The sequence below is a fragment of the Myotis davidii genome, unplaced genomic scaffold, assembly GCF_000327345.1.
Source record: "Myotis davidii unplaced genomic scaffold, ASM32734v1 scaffold937, whole genome shotgun sequence".
Lineage (NCBI taxonomy): Eukaryota > Metazoa > Chordata > Mammalia > Chiroptera > Vespertilionidae > Myotis > Myotis davidii.
The window spans coordinates 506,843-530,897 of record NW_006288252.1 but is presented as its reverse complement, the minus strand read 5'-3'; the positions used below and the strand labels follow the sequence as shown (position 1 = coordinate 530,897).

The 24,055-nt window shown below is 58.7% G+C and overlaps 1 protein-coding gene across 3 annotated transcripts in view; it reads left to right on the top strand.

Annotated features, from left to right (window-relative positions):
* AFAP1 (actin filament associated protein 1) overlaps positions 1-24,055 on the top strand; it is a 63,894-nt gene that overhangs the window by 24,637 nt on the left and 15,202 nt on the right. For all 3 annotated transcript variants that reach the window (XM_006760116.2, XM_006760115.2, XM_006760114.2), the window contains exons 6-12: positions 1,913-2,092; positions 9,152-9,247; positions 12,239-12,320; positions 15,226-15,375; positions 16,981-17,192; positions 18,313-18,458; positions 22,251-22,368. In XM_006760116.2, the coding sequence (XP_006760179.1) occupies positions 1,913-2,092; positions 9,152-9,247; positions 12,239-12,320; positions 15,226-15,375; positions 16,981-17,192; positions 18,313-18,458; positions 22,251-22,368 (984 nt within the window). The remainder of the gene's footprint in view (positions 1-1,912; positions 2,093-9,151; positions 9,248-12,238; positions 12,321-15,225; positions 15,376-16,980; positions 17,193-18,312; positions 18,459-22,250; positions 22,369-24,055) is intronic.

Genomic DNA, 24,055 nt, shown 5'->3' with positions numbered 1-24,055 from the left:
GGGGGGGGGGGGGGGGGGGGTAGCACCCACCACTTAGAGTAGCTGTAAGTGTCTCAGAAGAAATGAATGGAAAACCACGTGGAAGCCTGTCCTCACTCACGTGCGGAGACAAAGTTAGCGGTTTTTATTATAAAGGGATTTTGTTTTGGTTCAAAAATGGCCTGTGAGCCAACTGCCCAGATGACCCCTGTTGACACTGAAGAAGAGATTAACAGGACAACAAGGCCAGTGCTTTCCAAGCCCGAGCAGCACAGCAACTGGAGGCGGAAACAGGAAGCTGGTCTCAAGCTGCCCTGAGTGTTCCTGGGAGCACGCCACTGCCAGTGTCTTTCTGCCCTTCTGGGCGGAGCCCGCTCCCCTCTGCCCAGGGCCCCGCAGGCCGCAAGGACCTGCCCCCTCACTGCAGGGGCCCGGCAGTCTGTTGCGGCTTCTTCCTGCGGCCTTGCTCTTAGGGCACCTGAGTAGATGCCCGGCTGCTCTCTGCCTCGGCAGCTTCCCGGGTCCCCGCAGCGACCTCCCGAGGCCGCTCATCAGCTCCCTGGGGACGTGGCCAGGTCATGAGCTATAACGGTTCCTTTCTGTACTCAGTTTCCCTTCCACCTACGCAGATGGTGAAAATCGGGACATGTAACCTTCACAGCAATCCAAGTTCTATTGGCTTGGGTGTATTTTTTGTTCTTTTTATTTATTTTTTAAGCTTTTTTAAAAAATATATTTTTATTGATTTCAGAGAGAAAGGGAGAGGGAGAGAGAGAAACATCAATGATGGGAGAGAGTCATTGATTGGCTGCCTCCTGCATGCCCCCTACTGGGCATCGAGCCCACAATCTGGGCATGTGCCCTTGACTGGAATTGAACCTGGGACCCTTTAGTCCACAGGCCGACGCTCTATCCACTGAGCCAAACCAGCTAGGACGGTTCTTCCTTTTTAGACAGGGCAGCCATCATTTGAAATATTTTAAAAAGTGGATATATTTCATCCACGTGTCATTCAAGAGGCATGGTTTTGGAACTGTAGATAATTACTTCTGAAAATAGGCATTCATGTACCCATTCCTCGGGGGATGGCTTAGAGGCAAGTGTAGGACTCACCTGGGTTGCGGCTGGAGTCCTGGGTCGGCCACGTGTTCGGTCACCTGGCATTGGCAAGTTACGTCACCAGAGTTACAGGTTACTGAATGAAGGTCCTAAACCAGGTTAACTTACTCTGCAAAACAGGCATCTGTGAGGTTGAGGTGCAGGAGGTGCCTCCTGTGATGATGACACTCGCTACTTGGGAGTAGATGTTGTTGTTACTAATCATTTCATGTAACTCCAGTAAGTACCAGTCACTCCTTTTACAAGCGAGGAAACAGGCTCAGGAAACGTAGCAAACGCCCAGAGCCCAGCTCCAGGAGCGACAGAGCGGGGCCCAGATGCCGGGTCCTCTACTCGACTAGGAGGCCAGCCTGTGCAGGCACCGCTGTACGCCACGTGTTGCTATCTGTGCTCTTACTGAAGTCGTTCGCCTGTCTTTCAGAGAGGGGGGTGGGGATGAGGCAGGGACACCAAGTGTGCAGGGCCGTGCATGTCCGCACACCTCCTAAATCGTAGTCAGGGGACCTACTGAGGAAGCTCCGTTAGAACGCCAGCCTCAGCGCAGGGCCTGAGGTTTCCCGCTGGCTGTGTCAGTGACGGTCGGGAGACTTTGCTGAGGTCCTGGGTAGATGCATTTTCACATGCACGGCGGTGAGCGTGGGTGTGGAGCAGGTGCCGGCGGGAGCCTGCAGGTCCCTTTTCCAATCGCCGGGCAGCCCCACGCTCCTGGTGGTCTGACCTCTGGGTGCTGCGCCCACGCTCCTGTGTTCGTTCTGCCACGTTGTCTGGGTTCCCGCCGCGCCCGCGCCCTGACGTGGTGTCTCTGTCGGTGCAGTGCTACAAGAGCTCCAAGGACCAGCAGCCGCAGATGGAGCTGCCCCTCCCGGGCTGCAGCATCACCTACGTCCCGAAGGACGGCAAGAAGAAGCAGCACGAGCTGAAGATCACGCCGCAGGGCACGGACCCGCTGGTGCTCGCCGTGCAGAGCCGGGAGCAGGCCGAGCAGTGGCTGAAGGCAAGTTGTCCGTGTGGCTGCGGAGCCGCTGGCCGCCAGCTGCTCCGATCTGGCTCTGTTTTAATCTGTATTTTTTCAGGCAGGCGCAAACAGCTCAACCTGAACCGTCTGGTCCTTGGTCGGGGGCTGTCCTGGTGACTGCAGGGCGGTCACTGTGGCGCTTTTCCTCAGGACATTCTGGCCCATCTGCAGGCTGCTTGTAGCACGTCTTCCTTGGATGTTCTAGTTTCACTTTATTGGTCCGGGATGCAGATTCTCTTCTATTTATTCTGCTTGGGATTCCTTAGGCTCCTGAAATCTGTGGGTTGTCATCTTTCTAAGTTTCAGGAAAAATTTCAGCCATTTCTCTTCAAATATAACTTGGCCCCATTTCCTCCCCGCCTCCTGACGGCACTTAAATACCTGTGAGGCCTTTTCACTACATCCTACGTCTTCTCTTCTCCTGTATTTACTATCCCCCTTCTAAAAAAATGTTTAGTCTGGTCAACTTCTTCTTGTTACCTTCCAGCTCACTGTTTCTCTTTTTAGCTGTGTCTAATTTTCTATTAAACTTGTCCCTGTTCAGCGTGTCCTTATGGTAGCTTTTAGTTCTAGAATTTCGAGAACTAAAAGGAATGTTTGCTTAGCCCTTTACCTGCACAGCCAGCACGGAGTGGGCCTGGCGTTCCGACTGGGTTCGGTGGAGGGCGGTGGGCCTGTGCCCGTCTGCGCTGTGCGTGTCCTTGTTTATGTCAGCCTGTCTGCTGTGCCAGGTTCCCTGGTGACCATGCTGGTCATTGTATTTGGAGAAATACATTATTTCAATAATTTTTTATATCAGCTTTATTTAGGTACACCACACAGTTTGCCCTGTTAAAGTATGACTCATTGTTTTTAGTATATTCACAGTTGTGTAACCATCACCATTAATCTAGTTTCAGAACATTTCATCACCCCAAGGAGAAAATCCATACTCACTACGGAGCAGTCACTGCCTGCCCAGCCCCAGGCCACCTCTCCTCTATCCTCACCCACTTGCCTGTTCTCCCGTCTGTGTACACGCACTCCTTTCCCTCCCGACGGGTTCTGTTTACTTAGCAGTGAGTTTTCAGGGGTCATCCATGTTGTCATGTGTGTCAGCATTTCATTCCTTTGTAGTGCTTTTATGTCAAAGCTAAGAAACTGTTGTTTAATCCAAGGCCCTGAAGATTTCTGCCCATGTTTCCTTCTAATAGCTTTATGTCGTGTTAACTCTTACGTGTAGGCTGTGACCCTTTCGTATCCATACAAGCTGAGTTACCCCCTATTGTCATCAGCTTACTCTCTAGGCTTTCCAGATTTTGAAATGTGGCTTTAGCGTAACCATTCGGTATCTTCTGAGTGAGGCGCACACCCTTTGTCAGGGTGAGAGCGTGAGGACTGTTGAGTGACTCGACACACACTTCCGGAGTCCTGCCAGGTTGGTTTCTCTCCGTTTGGTCTGCAACTTCCACGACCAGCAGCTCGCGCCAGGACTCACTGACTGTGTGTGTGTGTGTGTGTCTGTGTGTGCGCGCGTGTGTGTGTGTACAGATGCCAAAAACATGAGCCATTTTGTAGGGTCAGTCAGAAGACAGAGCAGCATTCCCAGAAGCCGAGTGGTCAGGTTTCCTTAAAAATGTGCAGAGGCTGTGTTTCTGGAGACGAGGGCTCAAGTTGAAAGCAAACAGAAATACCACAGAACATAAAACAATTTGGTTTGTGAAGGATTGGTGATTCTGAGTTTGGATTCAATTCTTTTAAATACATATTGAACTTCTCACAGGACATGGCCCTTTAAAATGAAGTCAGCAGCACCAAACCTCATTCGTAGCTATTCACAGCATAGGGTTCTAACCCTTTAGTACTTCATGAGCTCTGCAGGCGGTGTGGCTGTAAGTGGAGTTCAGAGTAGACACAGTTTCATGAAATACTGCAGTACTCCCGCCAGCAGGCCCGTAGGACAGGGAGGGGAATGCTGGCCCATAGAACAGGGGGAGAGCGCTGGCCCATAGAACGGGGGAGAGCGCTGGCCCGAAGAACGCAGGAGAGCGCTGGCCCATAGAACGGGGGAGAGCGCTGGCCCGAAGAACGCAGGAGAGCGCTGGCCCATAGAACGGGGGAGAGCGCTGGCCCGAAGAACGCAGGAGAGCGCTGGCCCATAGAACGGGGGAGAGCGCTGGCCCGAAGAACGCAGGAGAGCGCTGGCCCATAGAACGGGGGAGAGCGCTGGCCCGAAGAACGCAGGAGAGCGCTGGCCCATAGAACGGGGGAGAGCGCTGGCCCGAAGAACGCAGGAGAGCGCTGGCCCATAGAACGGGGGAGAGCGCTGGCCCGAAGAACGCAGGAGAGCGCTGGCCCATAGAACGGGGGAGAGCGCTGGCCCGAAGAACGCAGGAGAGCGCTGGCCCATAGAACGGGGGAGAGCGCTGGCCCGAAGAACGCAGGAGAGCGCTGGCCCATAGAACGGGGGAGAGCGCTGGCCCGAAGAACGCAGGAGAGCGCTGGCCCATAGAACGGGGGAGAGCGCTGGCCCGAAGAACGCAGGAGAGCGCTGGCCCATAGAACGGGGGAGAGCGCTGGCCCGAAGAACGCAGGAGAGCGCTGGCCCATAGAACGGGGGAGAGCGCTGGCCCGAAGAACGCAGGAGAGCGCTGGCCCATAGAACGGGGGAGAGCGCTGGCCCGAAGAACGCAGGAGAGCGCTGGCCCATAGAACGGGGGAGAGCGCTGGCCCGAAGAACGCAGGAGAGCGCTGGCCCATAGAACGGGGGAGAGCGCTGGCCCGAAGAACGCAGGAGAGCGCTGGCCCATAGAACGGGGGAGAGCGCTGGCCCGAAGAACGCAGGAGAGCGCTGGCCCATAGAACGGGGGAGAGCGCTGGCCCGAAGAACGCAGGAGAGCGCTGGCCCATAGAACGGGGGAGAGCGCTGGCCCGAAGAACGCAGGAGAGCGCTGGCCCATAGAACGGGGGAGAGCGCTGGCCCGAAGAACGCAGGAGAGCGCTGGCCCATAGAACGGGGGAGAGCGCTGGCCCGAAGAACGCAGGAGAGCGCTGGCCCATAGAACGGGGGAGAGCGCTGGCCCGAAGAACGCAGGAGAGCGCTGGCCCATAGAACGGGGGAGAGCGCTGGCCCGAAGAACGCAGGAGAGCGCTGGCCCATAGAACGGGGGAGAGCGCTGGCCCGAAGAACGCAGGAGAGCGCTGGCCCATAGAACGGGGGAGAGCGCTGGCCCGAAGAACGCAGGAGAGCGCTGGCCCATAGAACGGGGGAGAGCGCTGGCCCGAAGAACGCAGGAGAGCGCTGGCCCATAGAACGGGGGAGAGCGCTGGCCCGAAGAACGCAGGAGAGCGCTGGCCCATAGAACGGGGGAGAGCGCTGGCCCGAAGAACGCAGGAGAGCGCTGGCCCATAGAACGGGGGAGAGCGCTGGCCCGAAGAACGCAGGAGAGCGCTGGCCCATAGAACGGGGGAGAGCGCTGGCCCGAAGAACGCAGGAGAGCGCTGGCCCATAGAACGGGGGAGAGCGCTGGCCCGAAGAACGCAGGAGAGCGCTGGCCCATAGAACGGGGGAGAGCGCTGGCCCGAAGAACGCAGGAGAGCGCTGGCCCATAGAACGGGGGAGAGCGCTGGCCCGAAGAACGCAGGAGAGCGCTGGCCCATAGAACGGGGGAGAGCGCTGGCCCGAAGAACGCAGGAGAGCGCTGGCCCATAGAACGGGGGAGAGCGCTGGCCCGAAGAACGCAGGAGAGCGCTGGCCCATAGAACGGGGGAGAGCGCTGGCCCGAAGAACGCAGGAGAGCGCTGGCCCATAGAACGGGGGAGAGCGCTGGCCCGAAGAACGCAGGAGAGCGCTGGCCCATAGAACGGGGGAGAGCGCTGGCCCGAAGAACGCAGGAGAGCGCTGGCCCATAGAACGGGGGAGAGCGCTGGCCCGAAGAACGCAGGAGAGCGCTGGCCCATAGAACGGGGGAGAGCGCTGGCCCGAAGAACGCAGGAGAGCGCTGGCCCATAGAACGGGGGAGAGCGCTGGCCCGAAGAACGCAGGAGAGCGCTGGCCCATAGAACGGGGGAGAGCGCTGGCCCGAAGAACGCAGGAGAGCGCTGGCCCATAGAACGGGGGAGAGCGCTGGCCCGAAGAACGCAGGAGAGCGCTGGCCCATAGAACGGGGGAGAGCGCTGGCCCGAAGAACGCAGGAGAGCGCTGGCCCATAGAACGGGGGAGAGCGCTGGCCCGAAGAACGCAGGAGAGCGCTGGCCCATAGAACGGGGGAGAGCGCTGGCCCGAAGAACGCAGGAGAGCGCTGGCCCATAGAACGGGGGAGAGCGCTGGCCCAGAGAACGGGGGAGAGCGCTGGCCCATAGAACAGGGGGAGAGCGCTGGTCCATAGAACAGGGAGGGGAACCCTGGCCCATAGAATAGGGAGGGGAACCCTGGTCCATAGAACGGGGAAGAGCGCTGGCCCATAGAACAGGGGGGAGGCCCTTTCTCTGTGCCTGGGGTATAACTGTGGGTTAGTCTGGGGAAAGGTTCATCATCTCATGATGCCCGATGCCTCGAATAACCCCCGTGTGGCCCAGGTTGTCTGGGTCTCTGGTGCACGGAATGCCGGCACTGCGCACGTGCCGCGCAGGAGGTAAGCTGCAGCAGGGAAGGGAGGGAGACTGAGTGTGGCATTTACAGATGTGCGGCTGAGCCAGGAACGGTGACTGCGTCAATGAACTCGGTGGCTGAGTGTCCTCATCTGGTGACCTCAGGGACCCCTCAGTTCCCCGAGCCTCTGCCGGCCAATGGGACCTGTTGGGAAGCAGGCAGAGCCGGGGACAGAACGTGACCTGGAGCGAGTGTGACACTAGTGACAGCACAGCTGGGGGGGCGGGTGCTGTATTGGTGCTGCGGCCCCTCCCCCTTTTGAAAAAGTCTTTTCCCTGAGGATTTCCAAAACCCAAGCAGAGGACTGGGAGTTGGTCACACGGACTTAGCGACCAGGCGACGGCAGGTCTCTGCTTCTGCTTTCCACTCATTCCTTCGTTTCCCATCGGGAATTCCAGGTCGAGTTGCCTCTCCGTCCCTCCTTGTCTCTTTAATCACTTTCTTTAGTTGCCGTTAGAGCTGGGCGTGGGAAGCCGACCTAAGGAGGAGCAGCCAGCGCAGGGGATGAGCACAGCTTACAGCAGGACAGACTGCACAGGCCGCGCTCGGGGCCCGCGTCTGGTGGAAGACGCGTGGCTGGTGTGGTGCGTGGAGAAGCAGCAGACCCTATTCCCCCTGGGCAGGCAGAGCGGGCTTCCTGGTCATGTGAGACCTGAGCCGAGTGTGGAAGGATGGGTCCTGCTTCGCTGAGAGAAAGGGCACTGTCCTCCGCGGTCACGCCCACAGGCCCACACCGGGAGGCGGGCAGGAGCCGCGTGGGCCCTCACGGACACAGGCAGAGAGAGGCTCTGCCACACCGGCCTCTGCGGCAGGTCTGGGTCAGCCTTCTCCTGCAGAACACCTGGCGCCCTCCCCGCTGGCTTGTCTAACTGCACACGGTCACTAACGCTGTGACAGGGAGAGCTCAAGTTCCGGGGAGCCCCAGGGGTCTGTGTGCCTCCGGGAGGGAGGAGGTTAGGCCCAAAGTCCAGATTGCTCAGCCCCACGTATGGAGGAAGCGGCAGACTTGGGGCTTAACCCCCGTGTCTGTGACAAGCGCCCAGGAGTCCCTATTGTATTCTACTCTTCCCCAGAGCAGCCGTTACTCCGGGGCCATGAGGACCACTCAGGCCCTGCCTTTCCCGTCGATCGTCATAAAAACAACAGCAGCCAACACGGCAATAGCCATCCGGTGTGAATGAATCAGAATTATACCTATTTTTTTTGTCAGATGGGCAAAAAATATAGTCTACTGTTCGGGGTCTGCAGAATTTTAGTAATTCGTCTGTGTGCGCCACGAGACGAAAAAGGTTGAAAATCGCTGCCCTGGAGAAAAGACCACATCTTGTTTTTAGATCACATGAAGCTTTGCCTTCTGAACTAAAGGCTTGGTGAGCGCAGTGGGGACGTGAGGAAACCAAGACCTAGGAAAAGTAGTGAAATTAGCGAGAAAGAGAAAGAGAAAGGGAGCTGCCTGTTTCCCCTGCGAGGCGCGTGGCAGGCGCTGCGCCGGGTGGCGTGCATCGCTCGCAGCTTCCACGGGACAAACCCGCAGGCTCTCGGGTCTTTGCTGTCTCTCTCCTGGTTTGGTCTCAGATGTGGACATGCTCCTTTTTTGTAGTGTTTTTTCTTCTTTTTTTGCATAGAACAGCTGAGCAGCCAAATGGCTGGAGACTGTCCTGGCCTGTGCGTCCCTGGCCGCGGTCCCAGCAGGGCAGCCAGTGGCGCGGAGACGCCCCGAGGGCTGCACGCTCTCCGGACGGGCGGTGCTTTTCCGTGCAGAGGCACTTGGGTTGAACTCAAGTTGCAGCTTAGTTCCAAAAGGAACGGGGACATTTTGAAAGACTCACCTGCTCACTTTTCTGTGGGAAGAATGTGCGCTCTGTCTCCCCAGGACTGATCTCATTTACTGCTTACCCCCCCCCCCCCCCCGCCCTCCCCCCCCCCCCACCGTCAGCGCCCCGCCCTGCGCAGCTCAGGCCAGATGGAGGGGACCCTGCGACTGCAGGGGGGCTGGGGACGCAGCTTAGTGTCCTCCCAGCAAGGCCTCTCGTGGCCTCTTGCTCTGAGTCAGCTGCGCCTGCGGCTAAAGGCCACCCTGCTCTTTGCCGCCCCTACCGCTGCCCCACGGCGCCTGCGTTTCTGGTGACGCTCATTGTTCACGATGGCACCAAACTCTTCCTGGAGCCGAACCCTCGCATACGTGTTCTTTTGTGACCAGGACCTAGGTCAGCACCGGGAGTGGGTAGACCGTCAGTGAATGGGCGAATGAATGAACAGAGGGTGGCCTGGCGGCCTGGAGCTGAAACCCAGGTGCTGTGACCTGCGGGTTTCCGGCCACACCACGTGCCTCTGTTCCTCTCAGGCTTCCTCCCCTCGTGGAGTGTCTCTGTGTTTGGATGCACTCAACATGTCCGCGCTCATTGCAGGTGATCCGAGAGGTCTACAGCGGCTGCAGCGGGCCCGTGGACGCCGAGTGTCCCCCGCCACCAGGCTCCCCGGTGCACAAGGCAGAGCTGGAGAAGGTAAGGGCGTGTGCTGCTCCGGAGGGTGGGCCTCCTCACAGGCCCAGTGCACCCTGAGCGTCTCCGCACTCCAGCTGGGAAAGAGGAGAGACTGCTGTCCTGCTTCCTGTGCCTTTCCAGTGCGTTTCCAGTGCCCACGCGCGGCTGGAGCTGGCCGTTCACAGGCTGCGCGGTTGGCCGTCTTCTTCCCAACTACAGGTGAAGAAGTGGGTGGGAGCTGTTAGGGCCCTGTTCCAGGTCACCCGGCTGTCACGTGGCAGCGTGGAATCTGAACTCAGGTCTGTATCCCGGAATACAGCAGGCACTGCCCAAGTGCCCCTCCCCAGGCTGTATCCCAGTAGGCCAGGCCGCGCCCCCTGTGCCGTCCGCTCTGTGCCCATGTTCCTTGTAGAAGGGCCCAGTGACGGCCCCGCAGGGGGGCAGGGCCAGCCCTTCTTGTCAGAAACGTGTGAGCCTGTCACTATCATGCCACACACCCAGCTCGCTCTGATCGTCCCTACACAGAGCTCCTCTCCATGGAGACTCCGGGCTTCCCGCACGCAGCTCCTGTCGGTGGCTGTGGCCCAGGGACTCTCCGAGCCCTCCCTGTGTAGCCCCTGCCAGTGAACAGAGCCTTCGTGTCCCTTCTTACTTAGGGTTCTCCAGGGAAACAACTAGTGGTGTGTGTGCATGTACATGTATGTACTTATGTATATGTGCATGTGTGTGTATTTATATGTGATTTACGTAAGGAATTTTTTATGTGTAAGATTTATCGTAAGGAATTGGCTCATGTGATTATGGAGGATGGCATGTTCAAAGTCTGCAGCGTAGGCCAGCAGGTGAAGTCTGAGGCCATTGGCAGAATTCTCCCTTGCTCAGGAGGCTGGCCTTTTAGTGGTATGCAGGCCTTCAGCCGATGAGGTGAGGCCCCCACAGTAGGGAGCACCGTCTGCGTTACTCAGCGTTCACGGATTTAAATGTTAGCCCTGGCTGGTAAGCTCAGTGGTTAGTGTTGGCCTGCACACTGACAGGTCATGGATTTGAGTCCCAGTCAAGGGCACATACCTGGGTTGCAGATTTAGTCCCTGGCCCTATTGGGGTGCATCCAGAGGGCAACCGATGGATGTGTCTCTCTCATGTCGATGTTTCTCTATTTCTCGCCCTCTCCCTCCCTCCCTTCCACTCGCTTCAAAATCAATGGAAAAAAATATTCTGGGGTGAGGATTAACAACAACAACAAATTAGTCTCATCCAAAAACACCTTCCAAGTTGACACAAAATTAACCCTATCACAGCCCTCATCCTGATACTGCAGGCCTGTCTCTCTCTCTCTTTTCTTTTTCTTATTACGAGCGAACACCTGCTTGCTGTGGAAAACTCAGGCAGCTCAGAGAAACACAGATGGCAGGAATACGGTCGCCCACGAACCCACCACACGGGATGCAGCTCCTCCCAACATGGCATTTTTTTAACCAGCTCACGTGTTTCTTTTATAGTTTAGATATTCTGATGCATAATCATATTATGCTGCCCTTTTTTTTCTTGCCTTTATAATATTATCAATTTTCCAGGCTTTTGAAAACTAATAACAAGCAACAACCGTTTTTGCACTTTTAGCAGCTGAATAATATGAAATCATATGACTCTACTATCATATTCCACCCCCTTTCAAATTTAACTCCTGATTGTTGGCCAAAAAATAACTGGCATCGTTTTGTCTTTGCTGCTGCTCTGTTACCTGAAAATAGACCCCTAGAAGCTAGGTTACCAGATCAAAGGGGAGGATTGATTTTAAGATTTGACTCGTGTTGCTAAGTGAATTGCCATTCAGAAAGGCTGGTCCGGTTTCACTTCCCATCAGCGTGCATCAGGGTTTCTCTCTCACCCACTCCCACGGGACTGGTGGCACCCTTCACTTAGCGTGGTTTCTGAGGCTGTACTATGCCCGCCCAGACCTGCTGACCTGGTTCCCATGAGCACTTCCCGGCCTGGGAGCTGGGCAGCGCCAGCTCTCATCCGCCCTGTCACTAGCGGTCGGCACATACCAGGTTCCCACGGGATGCCACTGGCTCCTTCCCGTGGCTGTTGCAGCACCTCGCGCGATGCAGACACCGCCCGCTGTCCTGGGCCAGCACGGCCCGGCCCTCTCCTGAGGTGGCGTGTACGTGCCGCGCCCCAGCATCCGCCTGCGGCTGGCAGTCTCTGTGGCATGGGGGACAGTGCAGGGGATCGGGGCGGGCTGAATCCTGTGCCCCCCGCTGTGACTCCACAGCTCCTCCGGTTGGAATGCAGGGGTTCCAGCTCTCAGCAGTGCTGCTGCTTTTTAGATTTCTATTGAATTTATTGGGGTGACATTGGTTAATACAATCATATAGGTTCCAGGCGTGCAACTCTATATGCATCATCTGCATGTTGTATTGTGTGCTCACCACCCAGAGCCCAGACTCCTCCCGTCACCATGTCCCATGACCCTCTCCTGCCGCCCCCACGTGCCTCTGCTTCAGATGCCAAGTGACAGTCCCGACTGTGCCCTGACGTCAGGTGCTGGACCAACCGGCCAAGTCCTCCGGTGCCCTTGAGGGTTTGACAGCCGCCCGACTGTGCATCCTCGGAGCATATTTGTCACAAACAGACACTTGACGCTTGCCCATTATTCATGGGAGGAAATTAAGTGGGCAACGCAGTGTTCATTTCTGGAAGCATAACTGGTTTGGTGAGGGGAGTTTTCTGTAGCCCTAGCGTTTTTTTAATTACTGAGGAAGAGGGAGGTGAATGAATGTCAGGCACTGTAGCACGCGCTGGTTACCTCAGTGGCTTTTTTCTTTGCTCTTTTGGTGTCTTTCAAGCTTTTGGTAACAGGCACCCAGCCTGTCCGTGCGGCCGTGGAGCCCTAGCTGTCCTGGATCGCTGGGAATTTCTTTCCGCTCTGAGATCACTTTGGAGCGATCCATGGTGCCACTTGGCCAATGCGACCTTGTGAGAATAACCCCGTCCTCCTCTTCCTTGCAGAAACTGTCCTCGGAGAGACCAAGCTCGGACGGGGAGGGTGTCATGGAGAACGGAGTCGCCGTGTGTAACGGGAAAGAACAAGGTGAGTTCTGCCCGAAACAGAAACCAGAATCCGAAACGCTGCGGCCCGTTCTGCAAACTCTGGCTGCGGGCACGTCTCCTTGGAGGTTCGGTCACTCGCGTGTCACCGTCCTGGTCGCACTGACCGATCCGAGAAGGCCCTCTGGGGAGCAGGAGCCCTCTGAGGCTCCGGTGCCTGCGGCCGGGCCAGGGTTCCTGTGGCCCGACGGTGCCGGCGGGAGTTTAAAGGTGGCTCAGCAGGCATTTCCTGACGTGGTTTGTCCCGGGAAGTGATCCTCCGGGAAGGGCTTTGGGTGATGAGCGGAGCCACGTGCCCACCCCGCAGCGGCCTCGGACCCATCGGGACCGTTTCCGTGATGAGTTCCGCTCCCCATCTTTCAAATGAGGAGGCCTGACGTGCAGGTTTCTGAAGTCCCTTTTAAAAAAAATTCTGCAGATGTATTTTACGTGCATTTATAGAAATGATTTTAAATTGTGGTAAAATACACATAACAAAAATTTACCCCCTGACCATTGTTAAGTGTCCAGTCCAGTGGCCTTAGGCACATTCGCATTGCTGTGCCGCCAGTTCACCATCCTCTCCAGAACCTTCCATCTTCCCAAACTGCAACTGTCCCCATTAAACATTCCTGCCCTCCCCGTTCTCCAGGCCTGCAGCCACTCCCACGGTGCCTGGGGTGCCTGCTGTCCCGTGGGTCTGACTCCTTAGGGACCTCGCATCATGGAACCACAGAGCTTGGCCTGTGGCTGGCTCACCTCGCTCACCGCGATGCCCTCAGGTCCGCCCAGGGAGCCGGTGTCAGGATCCCCTTCCTCTCCAAGGCTGAGCAATAGTCCGTTGTGCTACAGACCACATTCTGCCGTCATTCATCTGTGGAGGGGCATCTGTGTTCCCACCCTGGGCTGCGCGGATGCTGCTGTGTGAACCGGGGTGCTTCCCAGCCCTGTGGCGTGTGCGTCACGTGGTGACAGCACCTTGTTGGCATACAGTTCTTTGCGTTTTGACAAACACATACTGGTGGGTCACCATCCGCACCGTCGAGACATGGAGCAGTTTTGACCCCAGGGGCTCCTGTGCTCCTCTGTCCCCCCACCCCCGCTCCTGGCAGCTGCGGGTCTGTGTTCTGTCCTTCCCCAGCACGTCCTGTGCGTGGAGTCCACAGCCGAGCCTTTCGGTCTGGCGTCTCTGACTCAGCCTCAGGCACTGGGGAGCCCCGCGTGCAGGTGCTCAGGGTCCGAGCAGGAGGTCAGCGCAGACGTGGCGCGGCCGGCTCACCGCGCCCACGGGAGAGGGCTGGTGCTGGCAGCTCGGCGCCAGGGGAGCGAAGCGCTGTGGACACGTTTTCCTTTCTCCCGGTTAATGCCTGGCAGCAGGGCGCTTGGCCGCGTGCCGCTCACCAGCCTTGGTGGCGCTCTGTTGTGCCGGTCCCTGCGTTGGCCGCTTGAATAGCCGTGCAGCGCTGTGCAGCCGGCTTTACTGTGCCTCTGCCCATGACCCACACGCTGACCAAGTCTAACCAGCTTGTTTGCCATCCAGGCGTCCTCTTTGGTGAAAAGCCATCACATCCTCTGCCCGTGTTTTCATTGAGTTGTTTGTTCTTGTGTCTGAGGTCTGAGAGCTCCTTAGAGCTTCCGAAGACAAGCCCATTCCGCTACATGATGTCCTCCCCAGCGTGGGGGCTGGGCTGAGAGGAGGGGTCTGTGAGGCAGGGAGTCTCCCCCGTGGAAGCCTGCAGCCTCTGCCTGCCCGGGGGCCTGGCTCCAGGTGAGCCTCTGCCCACTGCCCCCAGCACCTGCCGCTAGAGGCAGATGCCGTCACCTGCAGCCAGACAGCAAGCCGGCCGCTGGGTCTCGGGACCCCGTTTCTGGCTGTGGTGATGTGACCGGGGTCAGCCTGAGGCTCGGCCCCTGCTCTGCTGTGTGATTTTCTGCCAGACGCGTCTGGGTGTAATGTTCGTCTCTGCGCCGGAAGTCACTCGGTGGAGGCGTTCTCTGTCGGCCACAGGCCCCATTATGTGTAATCACAGCCGGGAAACCTATCTTTGAGGTTTGCCCTGGGGGAGACCAACATACAATCTCAGGTTCCCGCCTGGTTGTCCAGGCGTAGCCCACGCCATGGCTTCTGCTCCCAGGTCCCCCACAGTAGCCTCTGCGGAGCGAGTGCGTCTCGCTGTGCATGAGAGTGGATAAGTCGTACCCAGCATTCCCCTGGGCTCTTTAAGGCAGAGCAGCCTTCCATATTTTGAAAAGGTGCCGTTGGTTTAAACACTTCTTTGCCTGTCGCGATGCTTGGTATATGGCAGACACTCAGTGAGTAGGTCCTGCAGGAAGTTAATGGTGATCCTGCACTTGACCTTCTCTCCTCCCTTCCGCTCTGCGGCTCACTCTGGACTGTGTGCGCTGAGGTTCAGGCAGGTCTCTTCGTCCAGCCCTTCGTGACCAGACAGGTGCTGGCTGCCGAGGAAGCCGCGACGCAGACAGCTCCTCCCCTTACCCCTCCATCCCATGGCAGCGGGCCAGCCCTGCCGTCCAGCCACGGGTCTGTGGCTCCTGCTCCTGCGCTCAAGGGGAAGGATATGCCCTCGTAACGCGCCAGTGCACCGCGATTCTGGGGGATTCGTGACTACCCTGCTGGTGCCGCCGCCGATCGAGCCCGGGGAGCTGAGGTCTTGGCAGCAGTCCCGGGGCAGCTTCGCGTGTCCCACCGAGCAGGGCACACAGGGGGAGGTCGTCGGTGTGGCTCACTGGTGCCTCACTGAGCCAGCACTCCGATGGCGGCCTACAGCGGGTGCTCAGTGAGTAAGACCGGGGACAAGCCAATGGCTGTGGCATATGCTGTGTTTCACTGTCTTTCAGTGTAAGGTCTATAACTCAACATGCTTTTGTGTTGTCGTTATTCTTGACAGTCAAGAGGAAAAAAAGTTCCAAATCAGAGGGCAAGGGGACCGTATCTAAAGTCACTGGGAAGAAAATCACCAAGATCATCGGTTTGGGAAAGAAAAAACCATCGACCGATGAGCAGACCTCCTCCGCCGAGGAGGACGTGCCCACCTGCGGTAAGACAGCCCCGAGCCCTGTGAGCTGCAGGAGCCCCCCGAGCCTCGGGAGTGCAGGAGTCCCGGGAGCCCCCTGAGCCGTGTGAGCTGCAGGAGCCGCGCGTGTCGTCCCGAGTCGCGGCCCCTCGGCCTCGTCACGCGGCTCTTGGGAGTGAGGCTGGGGATGGTGCGGGGGGAGTTGTTTCAAACTTGCGCTGCTTGTTAGAAGAGACTGCAGGGGTTTGACGTGAGCTCCGTGGCTCTTCACGTTTGACCCCAGGAAGGTCTCCCGACGTCCTTTAAGCATTTAAACTGAGAGCGTGCAGGGCTGTTGGCCTGTGAGGGACAGATGTGAACATGGCCAGACATGAAGGCACTGTGGTCAGCCATTCCTCTCGGCTAAAGTAATCAAGCCAGGGTTTCTCATGAGGCTCCGTGTCCCAGACCAGGGTCACCCGGTCTCACTGAGGACCGTCTCCACATCTGTGTTTCATCCGCATTTTCTGAGCAGCTGCCGTGGGCAGGACTGTGTTAACGTGTGTGCGGCAGCCACTGAGACAGCCCCTGCCCTCCCACTTCCCTGTTGGAGCTCTGCCACCTGCATCAGGGCCAGGTTCCTAGGACAGAGTCCCAGGTTGGCTGTCACTGGGTCCCTGGGTGGTTCAAGTGTTGATTTCTCACGCTCCCTCCTGGCCAGACCCCAGCCTCCCCGGCCTCCCCGGCTGGAGACGTTTCCCGCCTCAAGGCCCCTGAGGAATGGCCCTGAGCCTCTCCCTCCAGGGCAGGGCTCTGGCCCAGGACCCTCAGGAGGGGCCACCTTGTGCCCCAGCAGCTTCGGGTGCTCGAGAGCAGTCATGACTCCAGATCTCCTTACGTATCGCCACCTTGGTCCCCAGGCCACTGTCTTTCATGCCGCAGACTCTGACGATGGCTGCAGTTGGCGGTCACTTTTCAAGTGTCCAAAAAGTGGGCTCTCAGCGGGGTTCATGCGCAGATGGGGCCGAAGCCACAGGCAGGCATTCGTGGTCCTCACACCGTTGCTCAGCCGGTCAGCCCTCACGGCTGACTGTGGGCTTTAGTACAGTGGGTCTTCGGGTTACGTGGGAGATCCGTTCCTACGACGTAACGCGATTTTCGCCGTAAGTTGGAACCCACCTACATGAGCACCTACGTCACTCACATGGAGCACACACACAGCAGTAATGGTTAGAAACATCAATCAGCTGCCTCCTGCACACTCCCTACTGGGGATGTGCCCACAACCAAGGTACATGCCCTTGACCAGAATCGAACCTGGGCCCCTTGAGGCCGCAGGCCGACACTCTATCCATTGAGCCAAACCGGTTAGGGCCGGAACTTTTTATTTTATAAATAAACGGGAGATGGTGACATAACCACGAAATGACATACGTCGAGTCCCACGTAACCCGAGGACTGTCTGTAGAGTTTTCTTCCTTATAAATGTATCAGACACATGTCATGTACAAATTCAAAATCACAGCTCTCCAGCTGTCACCGTGACGGCCCTCCTGTGTGTGTGAATTTGCCTGAGACGCGGTGGGGGTCCATCCGTGGGTTTTCCTGCCCTGGTGCCTCTCCCGGAGCTGAGCCGCCCTGTCACCGCAGGCCACCTGAACGTGCTCTCCAACAACCGCTGGCGGGAGCGCTGGTGCAGGGTCAAGGACAACAAGCTCATCCTGCACAAGGACAGGACCGACCTGAAGACCCACCTGGTGTCCATCCCTCTCCGCGGCTGCGAGGTGATCCCCGGGCTGGACTCCAGGCACCCGCTGACCTTCCGGCTGCTCCGCAACGGGCAGGAGGTGGCCGTGCTGGAGGTAGGACGACCTTCCTTCCCGAAGCCGCTGCCCGTCCGAGTCCCCGCCTTGCTGAGTTGGCAGCGGCTGCTGGGTCATGCCCTTTCTCCCTCTCCCTCTGCCCACGTGTCCGTCTCTGCTGTCCCGCGGTGGCCCCTCCTGAGGGCCCCGGGCCGCGCCCTGTGCCCGCTTCTGCTGAGCCCTGCAAGGAGCCTGGGCCCCAGCACCTCCTGTCCTGTCCCTGCCAGGCCTTGCTTCAGTGTTCCCAGCAGAACTTCTCGCAGTGACGGCCTCCAGAGGGCGCTGTCCTCCCTCGTCCTGCAGGGCCCATGCGGCTCCAGGCGGAGTGAGTGTGCAGAGCGAGCCGCATGTGTGGACACTGGGACCTGGGTTTCCAGGAGCCCTGGCTCCGTGCGCACCCGATTCCGGCGGCTGCCTTTCTGGAGCCGGCTCGCTGAAGAGGGAAAGGCCATTAAACAGCCTCAGACGCCTACTTCCACCCTCCCCTTGGGCCCTGGCCGGGCTCAGTGGTTAGGGCATCGGCTGAGCTGTAGTCAGATTGCACATGAAGGGCAGAGTCAGGGTTGGGAGCCTGTAAGCGCCCGGAGAAACGGCGCCCACAGCCCGTGACTGCCCACGGTTGCACCCCCCAGCACAGCCGACAGGAGGGGAGCACGTGTCATGCCTCCACTGAAGGGAAGGAAGTGCATTCCCGGCCCGGCCACGGGAGCCCGAGGCCCGCAGGGAGCGCCAGCCCCATCCTCAGGCTGGGCCAGCACAGGCGGCGCTGCTTTTCCGGGCCGGGTTTTGTTGTCACATTAGCGAGGCTTTGTCAGCAGCTTCATTTGGCTGAGCCTTGGCTAGCACAGTAAGTCCCACGTCCTCCCCCCAGTGCCCTCCCCATAGCGGCAGGCGTTGCAGGACCCAGGTTTCCACGTCCTGGGTCCAGTCATTCCGGCTCGAAGGCTCGGGCTGAATGCAGAACGGGTCCCGCGGCTCGGCAGCCCTCCCCTTCCTCCACGACTCACTCGCACGAGCCTCGGGTCCCACGCCGTCCCGTCTGTGTGATCTCTGTGCCGACACTCTGAACCTGTTGAAACTCTTCCCTAATCAAGTGACACACGCCTCCCCTCACACACAGGCGGCGTCCTCGGAAGACATGGGCCGGTGGATCGGCGTCTTGCTGGCAGAGACGGGGTCCTCCACAGACCCCGGCGCCCTGCACTACGACTACATCGACGTGGAGATGTCGGCCAACATCATCCAGACAGCCAAGCAGACCTTCTGGTAAGGCCCGCGGGCAGGGCGCCGGGCAAACGCGCTGTTTCCTATGAGTTTACCCTTCAGGGGCTGTCGGGAAAACAGTGAAGACGCTGCCTTCGCATCACGTTCACCCAGACGTTGGTGAAAGCCCTGTCCTTCTAACCCTCGCGTTTTCTCTCAGAACAGAGCCGGCCGACTTTTCCCGTAAAAGCAAGCTAGTCACCGTTCTGGCTTGTGCGCTGTTCCCTGTCCTCAGCTCTGCAGGGGCAGGAGCGAGTGGGCCGACGGTTTCGTAAAACATGATTTGCAGGCACAGGCAGGGGGCCGGATGCGGCCTGTGGGCTGTACTTTGCTGACCCGTGTGTGTGGGGAATAATCTAGAATCAGAAGTGATTCTACACGTTGCTGTAGTGAGGACTGTCTTTGAAGCCATTAATCACATTCCTTTACAATCTAAATTGTCATTTTTTTTAAAAGGCTGTTCATACAAGAATGGTCTTTGAACCATGAATTTTTTTAATATATCGTTGCAAAGACAGTTATAGCTGCACTTCTCAAAGCCCCACCCACAGGCCCCAGGGTGCAGGCCCTCGCGGCGTCCAGAAGTTTCCCTCTTGCTGTCGCGCCATCAGCATCAGAGGTGTCGACACAGCGGGGCCCGGTGGAGCTGCCCTGCTGTCGTGGCCTCGGCACCGCCACGCTGGCAGTGGAAGAACAGCTGGGCTCGCTGGGATGTTTCTGATGAAGCACCAGTCCAGTGGTTCTCAGCCTTGGCTGCACGTTAGCATCACCTGGAATCTTCTTAAAATCCTGATTTCTGGGCCTCTTCCTCCGGAAATTCTGTTTCTTTGTTACTCATGTTGTGGCCCCACCCCATCACAAAGAAACAGAATTTCCGGAGGATGAGGCCCAGGAATCAGGATGTTAACAAGATTCCCAGGTGATTCTAACGTGCAGCCAAGGCTGAGAACCACTGCACTAGACTGACTTTCCCTGTAAAAGTCTGTGGGCCCTGGCCGCTCGGCCAGCACGCGCTGGGCTGAGGGAAGATAGCTTGGTCGCATGAGGCGTCAGGCGCCTCTGTCCGGGCTGAGGAGCCTGTGTGAGGAGCCAGCCTGGGACAGCTTTGCCCGGCGATCGCCAGCAAAGCGAGAGGGTCCCCAGCAGAAAGCGCTCGTTCTCACTCGCGTCGCTCTGTGGGAAAGTCAGGACCTCGCCAAGGACTGGCCACTCTGCTCACTCATTACTTTCTGTGATAACAGCCCATCCAGTCAGCAGAGCGCAGGTAGACTGAATCTCCTCACCACGCGTCAGTGAAGCACACCCCCATGAATGTGGCTTTCTGAGAAATGTGCGATCGGAGGTCGGGCTTCCCCGGGTCACATGTAGCGTGAAGTGAAGAGTTTCTGGCTGTTCGCGGCGGTGTGGATGTGGTCAGTCCTCAGCCCACATGTGCCCACCGGGCCGTCGGGGAGTGGGCCCACCCTGGGGAAGCCCTGAGCATGCGTGCTCCCCGAGAGCGCAACTGGGCTCCGCGTGCTCAGTGGGGAACACTCATCTACGCGGAGCGGGAGGCCGCCCTGGGCGAGGAATGCGGGTGCAGCCCTGAAATGAGCTGCTGACGGTGTGCAGGTGAGGAGCTCATGGCTGCAGGAATCTGCTGCGCTGACATCTGCCTAGATGTCCATTGGCAACAAAGTTTGATTTTACTTCCTGGGTTTCTGCATCCTCGGAAACGAGAGAAGAGACTTAAGAAGGAAACCACGTCCAAAACCTCAACGAGACAGCACAGGGGTGAGCCTTGGCCCGTCCGCTTCAGGCCGCAGGCTTGGTGGGCCCAGTGCCCTCTGTGAGAGGAGGTGGGTGTGGCGAAGGCCTGCTCCAGCCGGGACAGCCTGCGTGTCTGACGTCTCGGTCTCATGTCCCGGCGTCAGGTGCCCTCGGCGTCCCCCAGGCGGGTCAGCTTCCGTCCAGGCCCAATGGCCCCCGCTCCTCCCTGGCATCTGTGCCCCGGTGAGTGCCAGGCACAGCGCCAAGAGCCGGAGACACACCACGCACGGGCGGCCCTGCTGTGAGGGTCCCCCACCGGGAGGGCCGACACCTAGCAGATCCGTGTCATGTGCTCCCTGCGCGGTGGTCGGCACGGAAAGGACTGGCCTCGGGCCAGCTTTTCGCTCATTCCCGTTACTGCCTCTCATGACAGAACGGGTCGTAGTGCCTGACCCCAGACACCCTCCAAGTCATAAATGTGAACCCTTAGGTATATATTACACACAAATCAGAAAACTCCGGTCATTGCAAACTCAAACATTTAAGTTTCTCTCTTTCCTAGGCACACTTCATGTGCCCTAAATGTAGAGGATTGCATACATTTCTTTGTCAGACAAAAGCAAGAGGAGCTATTTTATAAATTAGAGTCAGGTGCGCTGGGCCGAGCGAGGCGTGCACAGCCGCCTGCCCCCAGCAGAGGGCAGTAGCTCCCTCTGAACGCTTCCTGCCAGCTGCGAGGCTCCCCGCCCTCAGCCCTGCTTGCCCCTGTGGGCGCCAGCCCTGCTGGAAACCAGCACAGGCAGGTCCTGTCTCCTTATTCATGCAGGTGCCAGAGGAGTGCGAGGTCCTGCGGGGAAACACCGCTGGAAAACAAAGTCACTTAAGACGCAGCCTGTTTGCTTAACCCGCCAGGAGAGAGCTGAGGGGTTTCCTCCCAGGCACGCGTCACCTCACAGTGACCCTCTCCTGCTCGCTCACCCAGCGCCTCCGTGAGCCGCTCCGGGCACTGTCCCAGGCGAGCAGAGCTGGCCCTGAAGCTGGCCGGCGTCAGTGGGAAGATCCACTTCGGGTGGGGACAGCAGCCAGTGAGCGCGTAGCTCCGTGTTCTGCGGGATCGGGACGGAGAGGGGACCTGAGGACAGTGGTGTGTGTGTGTGGGGGGGGGGCTCCTCAGGAAGGGAGGGGCTCTGGAGAGGGCTCCAGGCGGAGGGTCAGGCCCTGAGGCAGGAAGCCTGTGAGAGCAGCCATGAGGGCGCCTGGTGGGACTTTCAGACACGAAGCGGCACCCAGAGCCCCCAGGCCACGCGGCAGCTTTGGATGTTCTCTGAGCAGAGGGGCACCCGTTGTCAGGGCTCCATCAGCCCAGAGGGGGGCAGAGTGGGGGGGCGCTGTCTGGGGCGCTGACGCTGAGTGGACACTGAGAACTCTAGAAACGCTGTTGCACAAAACTCTAAAGAGCCCAGGCCGGACGGGAAATACTTCAGTTTTGCAGCGTATGGTCCCTGACTTGAGGACAGGATCATGAAGGAGGCATGTAAAGTCTTGAAAGCAGCCACTGTCAGTACCTACATGAAGGGTCAAGGCTGTGTCCCAATAAAACTTTATTTACAAAAACAGTCAGTGGGCCAGAGAGGTCTTTAGACCACTGACGATAAGAATGGTGTACCTAGCACGCACTGTGGCCACCCCTGGCACGGTCCTGCAGGGCGGTGTTGCACACACTGTGGCTGCCCCTGGCCAGTCCTGCAGGGTGGTGTCGCACACACTGTGGCCGCCCCTGGCCAGTCCTGCAGGGCGGTGTTGTACGCACTGTGGCCGCCCCTGGCACGGTCCTGCAGGGCGGTGTCGCACTCACTGTGGCCGCCCCTGGCACGGTCCTGCAGGTGCGCTGCCCTTGCGTTCTCTAGGTGGGGCGTGCGGCTGTGGCTCCAGCACCTCCTGGCACTGAGGCTCCCTGCACAGCCTCTGATGGGCCGAGCATCAGATCAGGGCTCAGGCCAGACTTGCTGCCCGGCGGGAGGAGTTACCTCACGTCCTGTCTTTCAGCTTCATGAACAGACGTGTCATCTCCACCAACCCCTACCTCGGAGGCACCCCCAATGGCTATGCCCACCCCAGTGGGACGGCACTGCACTACGACGACGCCCCCTGCGTGAACGGCTCGGTGAGTGCACAGCCTCAGGGAACGGTCGCTGTCGGACATCGGCTGACACGTGATAACGGCTCCATCCCATCTCTCCTGTCCTTGTTTCTGACAAGTTGTCCATCTTAATCTGCATTTGGACACGTAGGCATTTGACACCCGTAGGCAGTTTCTCCTTCAGGGTTCCATGTCCCCGTCATAATTAAACATTCGCACTCCCTAAGCACTGACTGAGGAGAACGCATTAGAGAGTGAGCCTTGGGTAAGTCCAAGTGTGGTGTGCTGTCAGTTACCAGGGAGTCGTCATTCCCGGGGGCACACATGCTGAGCAAGCACCATCGGAGGCAAATGTGGGAGGGAGGGGAGGAAGGTGGGAAGGTGGCAGGAAGGGAGGGAGGCAGGGAACGTGGCAGGGAGGGAGGGAGGCAGGGAAGGTGGCAGGGAGGGAGGGAGGCAGGGAAGGTGGCAGGGAGGGAGGGAGGCAGGGAAGGAAGGTGGGAGAGAGGAAGGCAGGGAAGGAAGTGAGAGGGAGAGGGGGAGGCGGGGAGGGAGGGGGAGGAAATGCTGCCATAGACGCGGGCCATGCTACAGGCTCAGGACCTTCTCCCTCCGGGGCCTTGGTGAGCCGGCGGTGCCTGGCACTGAGCAGGTGCGGTGTGGCCTTAGCTTTCCGCTGCCTTGTCCCACGTACAATAGCAGAACTCACCAATAAGCGGTTGTTGACGTGTCTGCACTCACTCCCGTTCATTGGTCGGCTGTGCCGGCCTCCCCGTGGTCACAGGTGAGCTGAGCCAGGGATCGAGGGAGAGGCTCACGGCCCGTCCTGCCACGTGTCTCAAAGTCCTGAGCGGGTCAGTGGGCATCCGTGCCCCGCAGGCTTTAGAGGGGGCACAGGGCATGTTTACTGTGATGGTTTCCAACCCTGAAGGGAGTTTAGATTTTTTTCTCCCTGTTCTGCTTACCCGTTCATTTCTCAGTATTTTGATGGATGTTCTCTCTCAGCTCCCTGCTAGCCATCATCAAACACACACCTGCCAAGGCAGGACCGGAGACCGTTGCCGTCCTGAGGGCAGGGAGGGTCAGGGACGCCAGCTCTCAGTAATAGAAGCAACTGAAAATCGGGTTCCAGCCATGGCCTCCTCCCTCAGACCCCTGCCCCATCGGGCTGCCCAGGACCCTGCCCAGCAGTCTGTCCCCGAGCAGTCTGTCCCTCCTTACTTGATTCTCACATAGCCCCCCCGCCCCAGTCCCTGTTACCCCTCCCCGCCTTTCCTCTCCTCTGTGTCCAGCTCTGTGCTGGGGCTGAGCACATAATGGATGAGATGCTGCCGTTGTCCTTAGAGGGCCTCCAGGCTAGAGGATGAGAAAGGCGGTGGGAGGCGAGCTGAGTGGGGACCTGGGCCGGGCAGGGCCTGTTCAGGCAGATGGAGGTGAATACTAGGGTCCGTGGTGGTCAAGGGTGAGGGTGTGAGGGAGCCTCTCCGACACCCAGCTGGGCTGCAGGGTCGACTGGTTGGGGTCCTGCTTGAGGCTGGGGGTTGCGGGGAGGGGAGCCACGTCCTGTCCCGCAGTGAGAAAGCATCGGGTCCAGCCAGTCTCCTCCTCCACCCCATTCCCACCACCACCTTTACCCGGTGCCTGCAGCCTGCACCCCGTGGAGAGGCTGTGCGACCCACCACTTAGGAAGGCCCGGGTAGCCCTGCAGAGC